General features: G+C 40.0%; 2 protein-coding genes and 1 long non-coding RNA gene across 3 annotated transcripts in view; all 3 read right to left on the reverse strand.

Moving 5' to 3' along the window:
- The window catches only part of LOC138973178 (coiled-coil domain-containing protein 191-like), a 34,280-nt gene extending 27,165 nt beyond the window's left edge, over positions 1 to 7,115 (reverse strand). Inside the window, exon 1 of the mRNA XM_070345867.1 lies at positions 6,980 to 7,115. Coding sequence (XP_070201968.1) covers positions 6,980 to 7,057 — 78 coding nt within the window. The 5' untranslated portion in view covers positions 7,058 to 7,115. The remainder of the gene's footprint in view (positions 1 to 6,979) is intronic.
- On the reverse strand, positions 707 to 2,623 carry LOC138973169 (uncharacterized). Its single transcript, XR_011457904.1, has 3 exons — positions 2,491 to 2,623; positions 1,731 to 1,856; positions 707 to 1,382 (listed from the first exon to the last, which is right to left on the reverse strand). It is a non-coding gene; the product is annotated as an uncharacterized lncRNA (long non-coding RNA).
- Positions 7,116 to 7,687: 572 nt separating the features above from the next.
- LOC138973180 (out at first protein-like) lies at positions 7,688 to 16,120 on the reverse strand. Its single transcript, XM_070345869.1, has 4 exons — positions 15,834 to 16,120; positions 12,487 to 12,621; positions 11,435 to 11,612; positions 7,688 to 10,796 (listed from the first exon to the last, which is right to left on the reverse strand). Exons 1-4 carry the CDS (start codon positions 16,080 to 16,082, stop codon positions 10,522 to 10,524), a joined length of 837 nt encoding a protein of 278 aa, XP_070201970.1. The 5' UTR covers positions 16,083 to 16,120; the 3' UTR covers positions 7,688 to 10,521.
- Positions 16,121 to 16,934: the final 814 nt, after the last annotated feature.

Consider the following 16,934-nt stretch of genomic DNA (forward strand, 5'->3'; position numbering starts at 1 on the left):
TTTCGGGGGAAGCATGCTGGGTATTTTCGTGTTTCTATAACTAGGTGCCAGCAGTGAAAATTTTCATTTATGTGAGCACTGTTGAAATGTGTTTTTTTGAAAACTACACACAAATACAAGAAACACAAACAAAACAGTAAGTGTCTAGCTTTATTAGGTCCTGAGATATTGCCCATCAAAGTCGGGACCCAGCGCCCATGTCACGATCGACAAATATTTCATCATATTTACACCCCTGTCATTTCATACAATAACAAAGTACAGTACAGAGAATGGCATATTTGTAAAATATAAGTACATGACAGCACACATCAGAAAAAACAGTAGTGTCAGCGTGAAGGTATTGGGAGAAATGCCATGCTAAAGTGGCTTCAAAATCAATTGGAAAGCGTGTAAAAATTGTTCAGGGTACCATGTTGGCAGGTCTGCAGTTCAAAATGTATGGGACACAAATGTCTCACAATAAATTTCCTTGCACAGTAGTACATATTAACTTAGCCTATTTTTTTTCAGGCCCTACACTTCATTTGAAAAAAAGTTACAGAGCTTCAAACTTGGCAAAAACATCAATTTGCACAATGGAAAAAACGCTATTTTACCCAAATGTACACTTGGTGGACCAATATCTTCAAATCTATTGCAGATAGAGATTTCAAAATGGGCCTGCAGTTTCCATACATACTAAGCAACACATATTCATGCTTAAACAGTGCTTAGTGTCAGTATTTTACAAAGTATTTGCTTCTGAAGACAATTTTTAGTCAATTTTCAGTGGCCGCACAGTATAAAAAGTCAACTTTGAAAATCAGTATCTTCAAATCTATTGCACGCAGAGCTTTCATTTTTGGTCAACAGCTTGTGTACAACCTAAGCAACATATACACATGCTAAAATAAGACAAAATGTCAATTATTAAAACAAAATTCCTTCTGAAGGCGATTTAGTCATGATATCTAGTCGCCTCATGGTAAAAAAAAAGTCAACTTTAAATACGCATATCTTCAGAACTTTTGTAGATGGAATTTTCACATTAGGCCTCCAGTCTCTGTTCATCATAAGGAACACATACTGTTAGTCATGAATAAAATGCCTCTGAAGGTTACTTGTATAATATATTTTTCCAGTAGACGCTTTGTTCAGGCTCCAAGCTTCAGGAGACGATCGTTCACTTTCAGTGTACAATACGCAAACATTTTTCATTCCTGCCTTCAATACAGGTCGCTAAGCTTGTCTGAAGAAACGCAGGAAAATCTTCATCTGTACTCCGTGTTGCATCCTTCACCACTCCTTCAATTTCACTTTTCAGCTGCAAACCTCCCAGCAGATTTCTGTCAGCCACTTTTTCGAAAACCTCATCAACAGCTTGCCAGCTAAGCTCCAGCCTGCAACATATATTGATTGCCTTATAAGTTGTAAGCTGGTGTGTTACAAAATGTTGACAAAACAAAACACTTGGTACTTTGGAAGGCCAGCTTTCAGTAAATACACACTTGATGACTTTTAAAATGACAGGTTTTACACATTACAGAATTTGATCATGAAATATACTTACTCGTGACGCAGTAGTCCCAAGTTGTAACAACAACTTCAATGACAGGTTTTACACATTGCAGAATTTGATAATGAAATATACTTACTCGTGACGCAGTACGCCAGTAGTTCAAGTTGTAACAACTACACTGACAGGTTTTACACATTGCAGAATTTGATCATAAAAATAATTTACTTACTCGTGACGCAGTAGTTCAAGTTGTAACAACTTCACTGTGAGTGGCTGCTTGTCGACAACTTGGGGCGTCGACCTCTCCCAGTACAGCTCAAGTACTTTCTCATTATGTCCAGCTCAGCATCATTCTCTTGAAAACAAAGCAAATTCAAGGTTTAAAAACAAATCAATATGCAGATAGTGTGACTAAAACAGCATGGGGAACTCTTAAGTTTGTAAAACATGTTAAGTTTCAACAGCTCGAAGTAACATGAACTTACTGTATTCTTTTGATCGTTAATCAAATGAAGACAGCTTGATTTCTATTAATGAAATCCAAAACATGAGAGAGGACGCTAAATAGGCTTCACGGCCTAAGCAAGTCCTTCGCCAAAAACTAAACCTAACCTTGAGTGTCAGTTCGAATGCAGTAGCAGACGACACAGACGAGTAACAACTTACGACACACCACTTCCGGTATTTCATCGTTACGTTTTATATCAATATTTTAGGCAGCAAATCCACAAAATGAACTGCATCGAAGTTAGAACTCTTCCTAATGCATCTGCCTTTCAATTTCAATAATTTTTTAACAGGTTTTATGAAACAAAACAAAAAAAATCTCCGAAGTTGGAAACAAGCACATCGGGATTTCTAGAAGCCTCTGTTCTAAAATTGAGAGCGTCTTCGATTTGCTTTTTCTTGATTTTTTCAGCAAATAACCACAAATCCTTCGACAATAATAATCATATGCCAATTCTTTATGAAATAATTGTTATGCTTACCGAAAAACCTTTCAATTTTCTGGAGAAATGACGCTGAATGAGGGTCAGGTGGATCGCGTGAATGTTCGGTAGACGCCATGCTTGCACATTCAGCTTTTGAGGTGGTCGACGTTGGTTGGCTGGCTGGCGTTTTGTGCGCATGCGTCCCACACATTAGTTTCGCATCTCATTAAATTCAGTGAAAAACAAGCTTTCCGACGCTACCCGTAATGTATAGGTTATCTTTTGTAAATAATGACAAAAAGTTCTTTAAAGTTAGATGTTTTCTGAGCGTTACTTTTAATCGACAATCTTTCTTACTGGAAATAATTGTTGATGAAAGAAAAAATACGAAAATACGGCTCAATCATTACTCTTTGAACTGCGCACATTTGCATAGCATGAATGGAACTTTTAGGCGGTGAAACCGGAGTTTTTCGATGACACCCGACTGCGTCCCGAGTGCAAACATATGGCGGCCATTGCAGCGTGCGCTTTGTTCACGGCGCATCGATGGTATATCTATTTAATTTTTACACTCACATTCTCGCACAATATGGACAAACGAACACTGCAATCGACAGATAAATGTTCAATCTTTATTTCTCAAGAAGTTTTAAACACGGGGGTGAACAATGAAGGGAGAAATCTCGTCTCAAACAAACACATTTTTTCAGGAGTTTTGTCAGTTTCCCGCATAGCTGTATAGAGTAGTGCTGGCACCTACTATAACCCACCGAACTCTGACATGGATTACAGGATCTTTTTCGTGCGCACTTGGTCTTGTGATTGCGTGTACACACGGGGGTGTTCGGACACCGAGGAGAGTCTGCACACAAAGTTGACTCTGAGAAATAAATCTCTCGCCGAACGTGGGGACGAACTCACGCCGACAGCGGCCAACTGGATACAAATCCAGCGCGCTACCGACTGAGCTATATCCCCGCCCCGGTTCATGTTAAACAACAAGTGAGGGAAAACTAACAAAAACAAACTTAAAAGAAAAACCAGAAATGAAACCAAAATTAATTCACAGTTTTAAAAGTGACAAAATCAGGGTACTACTTGACTCCGAAAATCCCTGAAAACCCCATCTAAAATGACTAAATCTAACTTTAAATTGAGGTTTTTGACATGTCTATTAGAACTAGAAGTCATGTCTGATTCAAGCTATTTGCATATCGGGCCAACCGTTCTGTGGACGACGCAGTAGCCTTAGGTCTACATCATATTGTTGAGCACCTGGAGAAGGCTGGTAGCTATGCTAGAGTTCTTTTCATTGACTATAGCTCTGCCTCTAACACCATTGTTCCACATAAACTGTTCTCCAAGCTCACTGGCATGTGCGTCGAGGAATCCCTTTGTAAGTGGGTTCTAGATTTTTTGTTGGATAGGCCTCAGGTTGTAAGAGTAGGCAGCAGTACTTCTAGCTCAATCACCTTGAACATTGGTGCCCCACAGGGGTGTGTTCTCTCCCCACTGTTGTTCTCCCTCTTCACCAACGACAACGTGAGCCATGACCCCTCAGTAGTCATCCTGAAGTTCTCCGATGACACTACTCTGGAAGGCCTGATCAGTGTCGGTGATGAGTCGGGGTACCGAGCGGAGGTTGCGAGAGTGTCGGGCTGGTGTGTGGCTAATGACCTTGACCTGAACGTCACCAAAACCAAGGAGATGGTCTTTGACCGTAGGAAGAAAAAGACTCCCCTCTTACCACTCACCATCAGCGGCGAGAACGTAGAGCAGGTTGATTCCTTCAAATTTCTAGGGGTGACCATCTCCAATGACCTTAGCTGGGCTGTTCATACTGACCTTTCAGTAAAGAAGGCCCATCAGCGTCTCTACTTCCTAAGACAGCTGAGGAAGTTCAAAGTGTCCTCCTCCATCATGTCCCAGTTCTACAGGGCTGCTGTAGAGAGTCTCCTTACCTTTTCTATCACGGTTTGGTACAGCAGCTCCTGCCAGTTTGAGAAAGAAAAACTGGAGAAGGTCGTTAGGGCTGCCAGCAGGATCATTGGCAGAGATCTCCCCTCTATAGACTCCCTTCACATCCTGCGCATGATGAGGAAATGTAGGTCCATCATGCAGGATCCCACACACCCGGCTGGTCATCTCTTCCAGCCTCTGCTCTCGGGGCGCAGGCTCAGAACCCTCAGATGCCGTACGGCAAGACTCAGAAACAGTTTCTACCCCCAGGCTGTCCTGGCTTTTAATAACCGGTAAATGAACTCTACAGATTGTGACACGTTGTAGGATGTTCTAGGAGTATGCTTTTAGTAGCTGACATTACATACTGTGATCTATAGAGTGGGTTTTAGTATGGTGACCCCACTGTGACGCGATGAAGCCAGACTATGTTTTAGCAGCTGGTTATATTACCGGAATACACATCTAGTATGTTAGTAGTTTTAGTCGTTTTTTAACCACTGTGATGTGTTGGAAGAGTTTATTTTTATGTGCTGTTTTAGAGGTACATTTTATCAGTATGGAACATGTTCAGTTCTTACAGCAGTTGATAGTGGGGGGGGGGGGGGGGACCCTATCTTATTCTGCGTACTTTTATTGTGGGACGGCGGGGGGAGGGGAGGGGGGGGAGGGATGTATGTTACCAGTGCGGGAACAGGGGTTGGAGAGGGGGGGGGGGGGGAGTGGTGGGGGGGTCCTAGGGGTTCCGATAGCTCTTAGAGTTTCATAGTTTTCATCATGTCTGTATAGTGTACGTATTAGTTACTGTGATACCAAATTGTCTTACCCATGTATGTATGATGCTATGCGCCAGTGATGTATGAATGCTATTTATTTTTGTTTTTATCACACAGCAAGCTGCTTTCCTCGTGTATTTTTTATGTTCATTCATGTATTGTACACTTGGCAATAAATTATCTATCTATCTATCTACCCTTGTTTGTGTGTTTTTAGAGACAGATGTTTGACAAAGTCGATTTGAATGCAAGGGAGGTTACTCTGAAGCACAAGTATTGATGATGTCATACACACATGGATACATACACGCGGGTGCACGCACATGGATATCTTTCATCAGTGATAAAACAAAAGATTCTCTTTTTTTCTGTCGAAAACCATGCTCAAATCATAAACGAAATCAGCAATGACGCTCACAACGTCTGTTTTAAGTGTTTCCGTGCATTAGAATTTAATTCCTTTGCGAGATACGGAAAAGGTCTATTACTTCTGCTCCTTTGTAAATCCTCACACAAACACAAAATAATTCCATGAACGGTGGAAGTTGCAGATGTAAGTTATGATTTCATACAAACATGTCAACGAAACAATATCTAAGGATTAATTTTGTTCATTACTGATGAGGTTTTCTGGGGTTTTCTGAGTCAAAATTGAGCATCTAGCGCTCATACTTTCCTAATCATTTGTTCATTACCATTATGCCAACTTGAGTAAATACTCTATTAATTGATACACCCTCTGTGATGCAGATGTGAGAAATTTCAAGAAATCTTTTTATTTTTTTATTTTAACCAGTTGGTTATTCCCTTTGGAACACGACCCCACTGGTAAGCCCAAAAAAAAAAAATTGTCTGTTTCTGGTAACATGGCTAAAAAAAATAGGGTCGGTCGGGAGGGATTTTTTTTTTATTTTTTTTTATTTTTATTTTTTTTACCCCAAATGTAGACCAATAAAACTAACTTTAAAAATCGCGCAAAGAGACTGGATTCACTATACATAGAGACAAGACACTCAACACATTTACAAATCGTCAGCGGACTTTCGTTTTCACACGTTTTTGTTGTTCATTTTCTCACCCTGTCCTTTACCACCAAAAAAAATTGTAAAAAAATTTGAGTTTGGAAAAAAAAAGTTTAGGGTCGGCGCCGAAATTTAGGGTCGGTCGGGTGACCAGAAACAGACAATTTTTGTTTGTTGCCTAATCTTGAACTTTAGCGTGTTAAATTCATAGCTCATAATTCATAGGCATTTAAGTCTCCAAATGTGTAGAACCTGCACTTGTAATCATAACAAGTCATTTTAGATCCCTTTGAAGTTACGGAATGAACTCCGATGAACTGTACGAATGCATTTCGTTTACATGGGTCAAAGAAGGAATTATCCGTATGAGCGGACAAGGGAGACAACTCTTTCGTGTAAATGATGTCCCATGGTTGACAACGTATGCCATTTTCGGTGCATTTTCGTCGATTGAACAACCAAATTAATTAATTATGCTTAAGTTTGGAGCTCAATCCGTCAATTAATTTCACGACAAATGTTCTTTGGCTTGCTTGCTTACATGGACTTGTAAAAGTTGTATCAAAAATAAGTAAAGAATGTCACTGGATTCTGAGCTATGAATTTAACACGCTAAAGTTCAAGATTACCCCACTCTAATATTGACGAAACAGTAGCTTCCTTGTGTACTTGAGCCACTAATGGGAAGCCTCTTCAAATTTCAATCTTCCGTTTGTTTAATGCGTCAGTCAAAGACTTAAGAGGCTTTTTTTGCCGCAATACGGATACACCTGACCGGCGACTCACCTGCGCTCTAGAGTACACTCTCGGCTTGGCCTGTCTTTGCCATCTGTACAGCCCTGGCTTGTGGATATCGTCCTCCATTATGACAGATTGTGTGGTGAAGCTGAGAGTCACTAAAACACCGTAACATGGGACGCCATCTTTGAAATTCACCCAGCTAAACCAAGGCTAAAGCATTTGGAGATATTTTGTACATTTTGCGGATTTTGCCATTTAAGAATAATGCCATGCGCACTACCAGCCGTACACTGTCACTTACATACTGATCAGGCCATACAGATACAATGCATATGTGTGTGTGTGTGTGTGTGTGTGTGTGTGTGTGTGTGTGTGTGTGCATCGTTGTCTGTGTGCAGGGTAGACTACTTATTTTGAGTGGATGTAGCCCATGTTTTTGTATTGCAATGCACATTGATGACCAGCTGACAATGTTAGCTGAGTGGATGCCAGGTGACATCAGGCATTAATTGCTTCCTGACTAAATGGTCTGTCGATTCCTGTCCTGCTTTTATGAGGGCATTGCATCTACCCCACATCATACTCAATGCCCACTGGCCCAAACGCACCACACACATGCGTACACTCACACAACGTATCTTTATACATACATCCACCGGTACCCACATAAGCATACACACACATGCAAACACACACACATGCATTATAAACACACATATGCAATTACACACGTACACAACACACACACAGACAGACAGATTTTGACACAATTGGTTGTGTAATTCTTGAGGATACATTTCAGAGACTGTTATATACATCTGAACTGATATACCTAAGACAATCTCAAAAATTTCTTAACTTGAATGTTCTATTTTGTTTTCAATCTGAACAGGAAACATTTAGCTGATTTGCTACACCAACAGAATCCACACAGTCATGATGAACACAAGTGAAAGTTGCGGCTCTAATAGTTTGTAGTCCACATTTTTTCAGAATTTGCGTTTCACTAAGTAACAAAGTGAACAAGTTACTTTTTTCTAATCCACAAGCTGTTTACCTTAAGCTGGTAATGCATGCCTCAAGTTGTGCAATGCCTGTGCCAGAAATAAGTCTTCGACCAAATTGATCAGTCCATGACACAGTTTCAGCTGACTCAACTCTTTCCTAATATGGTACAAGTCATGGACATAATTGTATAAACACATTTAATCCAATGTTTCACTATCAGAAATGGCCAAATCGTTTTGAATATATAAAGATAAAAAAGTCGATGAATATACATGTGTTGATGAAGCCATAGGATATCAGTAAAAGAGTCCACATGGAAACTCATGTAGAACAGCATACATCATGATTGCATAGATCACTTTACAAATGCTTAGAATAAAATGTATTATTGCCATAAGATATACTATATACACATGAACAAATGCTGTACATGTACCAAAGAGACAAATGATAAAAGAATGCCACAGTGCATGATCATACACAATACTGCAAATACATACATGTACATGTACCAACATGAAGATAATGACATCAAACTCCAACATTTTTGTTAGTCAGTGTTCTCCTGTAAACAACCCATATCATACAGAAGTTTACTTTCAATTCATTCACCTCTCTTCAATCTAACACTGAACACAACCAAGCACTTATGCATGTACATCTCTTTCTCACGCATGCAAACACACACACGAATGCATGTACAGACACAAGAACACACACACACACACACACACACACACAAACACTAACACACACAAACACACTAACACACACCGTGGCTCAATTCCACAGCACACCCATTTCACACATTTCTTTCACCTTTTACCTTGTTGGATAAACCGCACTAACTACTCATTTGGCACAGAGCATAATGATTATAAATACAAGAAATATATACAATGCACCACTATTTTTCTTTTCAAAGCTGCATGTGATCTGAATCTGTCCATGCTCAAAATTGTATGAGATAACATGACGGGCGCAGTGACGTGGTGGTAAGACGTCGGCCTCTTAATCGGAAGGTCGTGTGTTCGAATCCCGGTCACTGCCGCCTGGTAGGTTAAAAGTGGAGATTTTTCCGATCTCCCAGGTCAACTTATGTGCAGACCTGCTAGTGACTTAACCCACTTTGTGTGCGCACGGAAAAGATCCTGTAATCCATGTCAGAGTTCGGTGGGTTATAGAAACACGAAAATACCCAGCATGCTTCCCCCGAAATATAGAGTGCTGTCCCATCTGCGCCGAGCGGCTGCATTTCAGGGCTCTCTCATATTTCGTACTGTGCGCCTTGAGTCGCCTTGTGGTGAGATATGTGCGCGATATAAATTCTCGTATTATTATTATTATAACAATGACTTATTTTCTTAAAATTTTGGAAGATGAAAGTCATCTGTTCATTTTAATGCTTTTAAATGTACGCACTGGCTATATGCACTCGGAGTGTATACAAGATTCTGCCCCCCTGTATACATTCCGACGCTAACTTCCGCGAAGCGAATTTGCCATCCGGCACCACTTAGTGATAGGAACGCAGAGCAGTTGATTATAAGAGTACAAAAAAAACAAACTGTCTGATTCTGCACAGCCTTTGCTGAAATGTAGAAATACATTCTTGGAGTGTACATAAAAGACCAGATAACTGCATTAACACTCGGAGTGTCTTTCAACACCATTTAGCAAAGGAACGCTGTGTGTTTTTGATTCATAGTATCAAAGTGTGCTGGGGACAAACACACGCACACACAACTGATGCTGCACAGCAGTTTATTGTTGAAGTTTGGAACACACTTGGAGTGTGTATCGACCTACAAGTGGCTGAATACTATGTGATTGTACATTATCGCCAGCCCTGTATACACTCCAAAAAAGATATGGCACAAGTCAATACGTCAGATTGATTTTCATTGGCTACTTCCTAATGACTTGTAAGGGGGCATTTCATTGGCTTATTAGATTTGTAACAGAGCTTTTCATTGTCGGAGTGTATACATTGCCTTTAATTTATTCTCTCATGTACCAGGAGACTGGTTCTACATAACTCTCTGACTTAATACTCTTGTTGCACATATGTCTTGTGCACTTAGAGGGCCTACCTCACTCTGTTTCTCAGATCTTGTTCTCTTGACTCTAGAGGCATGACATGAGGGAGGGGGGGGGGGGGGGGGGGCAAATGCTGTGTCTGACATCTTCTGACATCTTATTTTTATGACCTCTGAAACCTGGCAGTCCCAACTGAAACTGAAAAACTTCACATCAATATGCTGGCTCTATTTGCTATAATACCACAATCTGGGCATGTCAATTGTCATGGAAGAACAAAAACAAAACATAAACATGGATACCATGATTAGCTTATTTATTGTGCACTGTACACTGTGTCAAAAATGGGGAGTGTTAGACATTTAAATTGAAAATGTCTGTTAACCAGCCAAACCATACAATTCAGTCACCAAACATCAGAATGAAGAAATTATCTCAACAGACAACAAAGGTCAATAGATCAACCTCTTCCAAGCACTGTAATCTTTTCACTGTGTCCTGTGCAGATAAGACAGAATGCAGTGAGTAATGCTGTTCTGCTACACGTCCCACAAGCACCCTCGCTTGGTGTCCACGACATGGAAGAAAGTCAGACATCGCTTGCAGGTCTTGATTCCACACCTGTAACTGACCACCTTGCCAACAGTGTCTTTGCCCCGGCAGTACTTGAGGCCACACGGGTACCAACCAATACACAGGTCGAAACGACACAAACATGGCCTGTCGATCTCCTGAGTGTCCATACAGCGAGCGTACTTGGTAGGTTCATGTTTCTCCATTGCAGACATCATTGTGGCGTAGTCCTTGGACAGTGCTATAATTACAGCAAATGTGACAAGATGTTATTACACAAGATTACATGCTGCACAGATATTGAGCATATACTACAAAAAAGTCACTCCTTGGTCAGAAATTGTACAGAACACTAATTTATATGTTTTTGGAATCAGGAAATGATGTAGAATAAGATGAACGTAAATTTGGATCGTTTTATATATAAAAAAAAAAAATTATTACAATTTTCAGATTTTTAATGACCAAAATCATTAACTAACTTTTAAGCCACCAAACTGAAATGCAATACCGAAGTCCAGCCTTCGTAGAAGATTGCTTTACAAAAATTTCAATCAATTTGATTGAAAAATGAGGGTGTGACAGTGCCGCCTCAACTTTTACAAAAAGTCGGATATGACGTCATCAAAAGTATTTATCGAAAAAAAGAAAAAAACGTCCGGGGATATCATTCCCAGGAACTCTCATGTCAAATTTCATAAAGATCGGTTCAGTAGTTTGGTCTGAATCGCTCTACACACACACACGCACAGACAGACAGACACACACACACATACACCACGACCCTCGTCTCGATTCCCCCTCTATGTTAAAACATTTAGTCAAAACTTGACTAAATGTAAAAAGGCTGGAGGAAAATGACAGAACCTTAAAACTTACATCTCGAAATGGTGCGCAGGTCCGACTCCGTAAAGTGAATGGAATCCACCGCATCCTGACACACATTGTAAATGTGAGGACTAATCACATGGCTCTTCACAAGGTCAACTCGAAGGTCATGAGTGTAGGTGCCTGGCGCTTTCTCCTCCTCTGGTGTGCGAATTGCAGTGGGATTTTTCTAATAACAGGGAACAGGGAGGAAAACATTATCGTTACACAAATATTTTCTGAATTATGGGCAAGCCAAAACTGAGTATGATGCCGAGAGATCAATTTAACACTTTCCTAGATGTATTTTTCAAGGTACATGTATAACTTAAATAAATTATTCAATTTCTTTAAATTAAAAATGGTGATGACGCTGCATTATTGATCATGAATAATTCAACATTCAGCATAACTGTGGACTGGGTGGCCGAGTGGTAACGCACTTGCGCTCGGAAGCGAGAGGTTGCGAGTTCGACCCTGGGTCAGGGCGTTAGCAATTTTCTCCTCCCTTTCCTAACCTAGGTGGTGGGTTCAAGTGCTAGTCTTTCGGATGAGACGAAAAACCGAGGTCCCTTCGTGTACACTACATTGGGGTGTGCACGTTAAAGATCCCACAATTGACAAAAGGGTCTTTCCTGGCAAAATTGTATAGGCATAAATAAAAATGTCCACCAAAATACCCGTGTGACTTGGAATAATAGGACGTGAAAAGTAGGATATGCGCCGAAATGGCTGCGATCTGCTGGCCGATGTGAATGCGTGATGTATTGTGTAAAAAAATTCCATCTCACACGGCATAAATAAATCCCTGCGCCTTGAATATGTGCACGATATAAATTGCATAAAAACTAAAAAATAAAAAAATAAAAAATAAAAAAATCCCTGCGCTTAGAACTGTACCCACGGAATACGCGCGATATAAGCCTCATATTGATTGATTGATTGATTGATAACTGCAAAATGCGTCATTAAGAAAAGGTCTCAAAGAAAGCATGACAATGTGATACAAAAGATGAAACCTCCAGATTATGTTGAAAATAAGGAAAGACTGCCTGGGTGTATACCTGTCTGAGTTTGGACATAGCATCAGATGAGATGAAGTCGCTGTGACTGAAGCGTGTGATGAAACAGATGGTCTGTGGCTGAGTGTCTCCTAACTCCTCCTCTCCTGGCATGATCACTTTGAACAATTGTGCCTCCTGAAATCATGATAAAAGTGCACATGAACACCATTTCTTTTTTTGTTGCTTTTTCAATCTACAAGTATAACTGCCCTAAAATCAAAACTCGAAGTTGCAAAGAAAAGTATGCTGGGTAGAATAAATGTGTGAAGGAAAATCTATCCATAATCAAGGTCTTTCTGACCACAAAAAACAAATTCATGAAATTGCTCTGCTGTTATAAATACATAAGCCTAAGACAAGCTTTTTTGTTGGTCCGAGGGGAGCATATTGTCTCCTGTTTCATCTTTATCGACCAAGGCCAAAGGCCAAGGTTAATAAATATATGAAAACCGAAGGCGATATGCTCCCTGAGGCCTCAAAGTCACGAAAGTCAAACAATCAGCCTGAGTGGCTTTTACTTTGACAATCCACATTTTGCCTGAAAGCCCAAACCCATTCATCACCTTGATTTGTTACATTGGGAACAGTGTTATTTATTCCCAAGCTGGTTATGATCATGAATGAAAACTTGTGAAAATGATGACAAATATATCTGCAAGCACGTTTTTTTAAAATTTATCCCAGATAGCATTCACAATCACATTTCACGGAATTGACAGATTTGGAATATTATTATAGTTTACACTGTGAGATTCATATTTAGTACAGGATAGCCAGCTGTGTTGTTACTACAGTATAAGTGTGTTTTTTGGATCTTAACTTATGCAAAAATTTTTTATAATGCACAGGAAATCTAAGAAATGTCAGTGTTTTTCATAGAGAGATCAAATCAAATCAAATCAAATTTTATTTTTCTAGGGTTGTGGCATAAGCAATACAACGAGCTTTTTTTCAACCAGCCCTCGCCCAAAGAGGGGACTAAGGGGGATCAAGGGGGAGGTCGTAGAGAAGGTAGAGCAGTATAAGTATTTGGGGGTGATTATAGACAATAAGTTGACATGGAAACCAAACTCTGATGCCCTTGTGAAGAAACTCCACTCTCGCCTGTACTTTTTGAGAAAACTCAGGTCTTTTAACATCAGACAAGAAATCCTTCAGATGTTTTACACTTCAACGTGCAATAGTGTGTTGTACTTTGGCTCCGTGTGTTGGGGTGGCAACATCAACAAGCAAGACAGGGATAGATTAGATAAATTCATCAGGAAAGCAAGTGGGGTGGTAGGGAGGAAGCAGGACAATTTCACATCAACACATGAACGACGACTGACTGACAAGGTACAGAAGATTTTGGCTGACGACTCGCACCCACTCAGACCGGAATTTGACAGTAGACGGACAGACAGGAGCAACAGATTCAGACAACCAACCGCAAGATCCACACGCTACAGAAATTCGTTCATTCCATCTGCAATTCACATCTTCAATTCTCAGGTGGGGCGGTAGATGCTGGTGTTGTCGCTCTGATGCACGGGGTCAGTGTTCTGTATTGTTTCAGTATTGTTGATTTTGTTTTGCATTCTACTCTCTTAATCTTAGACAACATGTGATAACCGGCAAGGTGCTGACTTTCTTTTGTGCATTGTTGATGGTGAATGCATGTTAATTTATTTTTAATATACTTTCTTATGTGATAACCAATGTGCTATATTTTCTCAGGACAAAGAACAAATGTTTATTTTGAATGTTTTATGTATGTTATTATTACGGACACAAACGCTCAGCAATGTAATTTCTCTTTTAGAGATTAATAAAGTTATTGTATTGTTGTATTGTATTGTAATCTAATCACATATTTACACGGATATTCACGTAGAAAAAAAGGTAGAGAAAAACAACAACTGACAAAATCAATCTTGATCTAAGGACTATGTCCGGTCGACAATAAAAGTTGGTTCTTGTATACATATATATGACTGTGTACGTAGGTGTTAGTTGGAGTGCCTTAGAGAATGATGAGCATATGAGCTTGCGGTGATCATCCTTTTTTGAGGATGAAAGTCGCTTGTTCATTTCAATGCTTGTTATTCTCTCAGGTGCCAGGAGATAAGGTTCCGTACAACTCTCGCTTACTCTATTACACATGTCGTATGCATGTTGGGCGCAAAGTAAGAATCCGGGGCAGAGTTGGAATAATCGGGATTTCCCGAAACCTCATTTGATTTCCAACAAAGCGCCGCATTTCCGGAAACGAGCTGCCTCGTTCTAGAAATGGCAACCCTTCGACTGGCACAAAAAAAGTATACCCTTTTCACAGGTCATGAATAAGGTATGAAAAAGCAAGGTCTTATACAGGGGAAGTCTTGAATTGGGGGGGGGGGGGGGGGGGTACACTGTGTAACAATTCTCTCAGTGACACTCAGCGCATGCAGCTAGCTAGTTGCTGCTGTCTCCATCTATTTTGAACACAATGATTTTTTTTTCTCAGAGTAGAGTGTTAGTTTGTTACAACAGGCTGAAATCATCTTTAATTTGAATCAACATTTTGCAACTATCACATCAATATAGCGCACAGACTTGCACATCACGTTTTAAGAGCCTAGATTACTATGCAGTGACAAGAGCCTACTCAGTAAAGGGACGTAATGCTGTATCTGCAGCCCAGAGAGACTGTGTGAGTTTAATAATTATATATAATCAGTTAAGACTGAGTAAAAACGGTTATCAAAATCGATAGTTACCAGTGAAAAGTAACTTGTATCGGAACACTCTTGTTGTGTTTTGGTTGTTGTAAAATGTAAGATCTGAAACGTTAAAAATTACGTAAAATTGGTGCGTTTTGGTCGAGTGGGATGGGTCGTTGAACTGTGTTGTTACCCGCCGAAGTTATCAAAAGCGTTTTTGCTTTTCGTAATTCGGTTGGTTTGGTGCGTTATAAAAGGCATCTGCTTTTTCAAGACTAAGCATTGATCACTTTAAAACACAAGGATCATCATAGGCCATCATGACTTGTATCATTTTACATCGCATTCTAAGAAAGAGCAGAATTCTCACTATGCGCGCGGTACATTTCTAGAATCGCGTAGCGCAAAGTTGGAATTCCTACAATGGCGGCCATTGTTGGAATTCCAACAAAGCGCAGGTCATTTCTGGAAAAGCGCCGATGACGAGATGGGTCGCAACATGCATAAAGAGCGATTACTTCCCTTTGGTTATTTGATATTACATATTATACACAATGTAACGTAGTGAAAACAATGAGAGTGAGAGAGAGAGAGAGAGAGAGAGAGAGAGAGAGAGAGAGAGAGAGAGAGAGAGAGAGAGAGAGAGAGAGAATAAATGATACATACAGACTTAAAGTCAATGAAGAGAGTAACGAGTGTGCCATCAGTGTTGAGATACTCCAGTGTCACCGTGTCAGACGTCGTGTTGGCGTGAATGCTCTCAACGATCACCTCATCGCCTTTATTTTTCACGTTCACCACAAGCTGACATAGCAGCGTGGAACAGCAAAATGTCAGGAAGATGAACACACGAATAAATGCTTTGGAAGACATTATTGTAACTCGGACACGCTCATAGCAGACAAATCCTTTCATCGGCAGCCATTTTGGTTATTTTCATACTCTCTAAAATAAAACAAACGTTTTTATATCATTCAAATAGAGAAATTCTGCTAAGAAAGCAAATATTTTTTGTTGTTGTAACAATAAAAGATTACGGGTGCATCATAACAACGACCAGAATAGTTATCAAACACGAAAATCAATGTTACAACAATTTGGTTAGTAAGGGAGATGACTTCGTAAAGTAGCTGCGATTAAAGTAATCTTGTCGAAGTTTACTCCCCTCTTCATTTATCAAGCACCGGTTGGGAGGGTAAGACAAGCTGATTTACAATAATTATGTTAAAACAAAAACAAATTAAAAAACAACTAGTCCATAAGCATTTGTTTTTGGTCTGATGTAAAGAGTTAATACAAAAAAAGTTGGTTTTGTTTTCGTTTTGTGTGTGCGTATTTAAGTTTAATCAGAGCCGCAAATTAATTAGCTTTGATAGGCATCAAGCAAGAAAAACAATGCACAACTCAGTGGTCAAACAGAAATTGACAATACATAATAGCAGGGTAAACGATTTTTTAAGGTGTTTTAGTTCTATCAACTGTGCCTCCACCCAGGCCTCTCCTAACAGATCTCTAATCTCTTCCCACGGTCTGGTCCGATCAGTCAGTCTTTGAGCGAGTTTTCGCGAGGAACAGGGTTGAGCTACGGTAGGGTCACTGCGCATGTCTGGTTTTTTTCTTCGCGGAAACGCTGTTGGGTTGTGTCCAGTCGCGTCCCTTGCAACAAGATGGCGACAAGCGCGTTACGGATTTACTGTTGTGGAGAGTTGATGGACGACGATGATGAACAAGCAGTACTGTTTTATTGTTGATGTGAATGTAATGCCA

The sequence above is a fragment of the Littorina saxatilis genome, linkage group LG8 (assembly GCF_037325665.1).
Source record: "Littorina saxatilis isolate snail1 linkage group LG8, US_GU_Lsax_2.0, whole genome shotgun sequence".
Taxonomy (NCBI): domain Eukaryota; kingdom Metazoa; phylum Mollusca; class Gastropoda; order Littorinimorpha; family Littorinidae; genus Littorina; species Littorina saxatilis.

Coding starts and splice junctions, on each gene's coding strand:
- LOC138973180 (XM_070345869.1), bottom strand. CDS start 16,082: ATGAAAGGATTTGTCTGCTATGAGCGTGTCCGAGTTACAATAATGTCT. Junction 11,613..12,486: donor CTATGTCCAAACTCAGACAG/GTATACACCCAG, acceptor CCCTGTTATTAG/AAAAATCCCACTGCAATTCG. Junction 10,797..11,434: donor CCTGCGCACCATTTCGAGAT/GTAAGTTTTAAG, acceptor CTGTAATTATAG/CACTGTCCAAGGACTACGCC.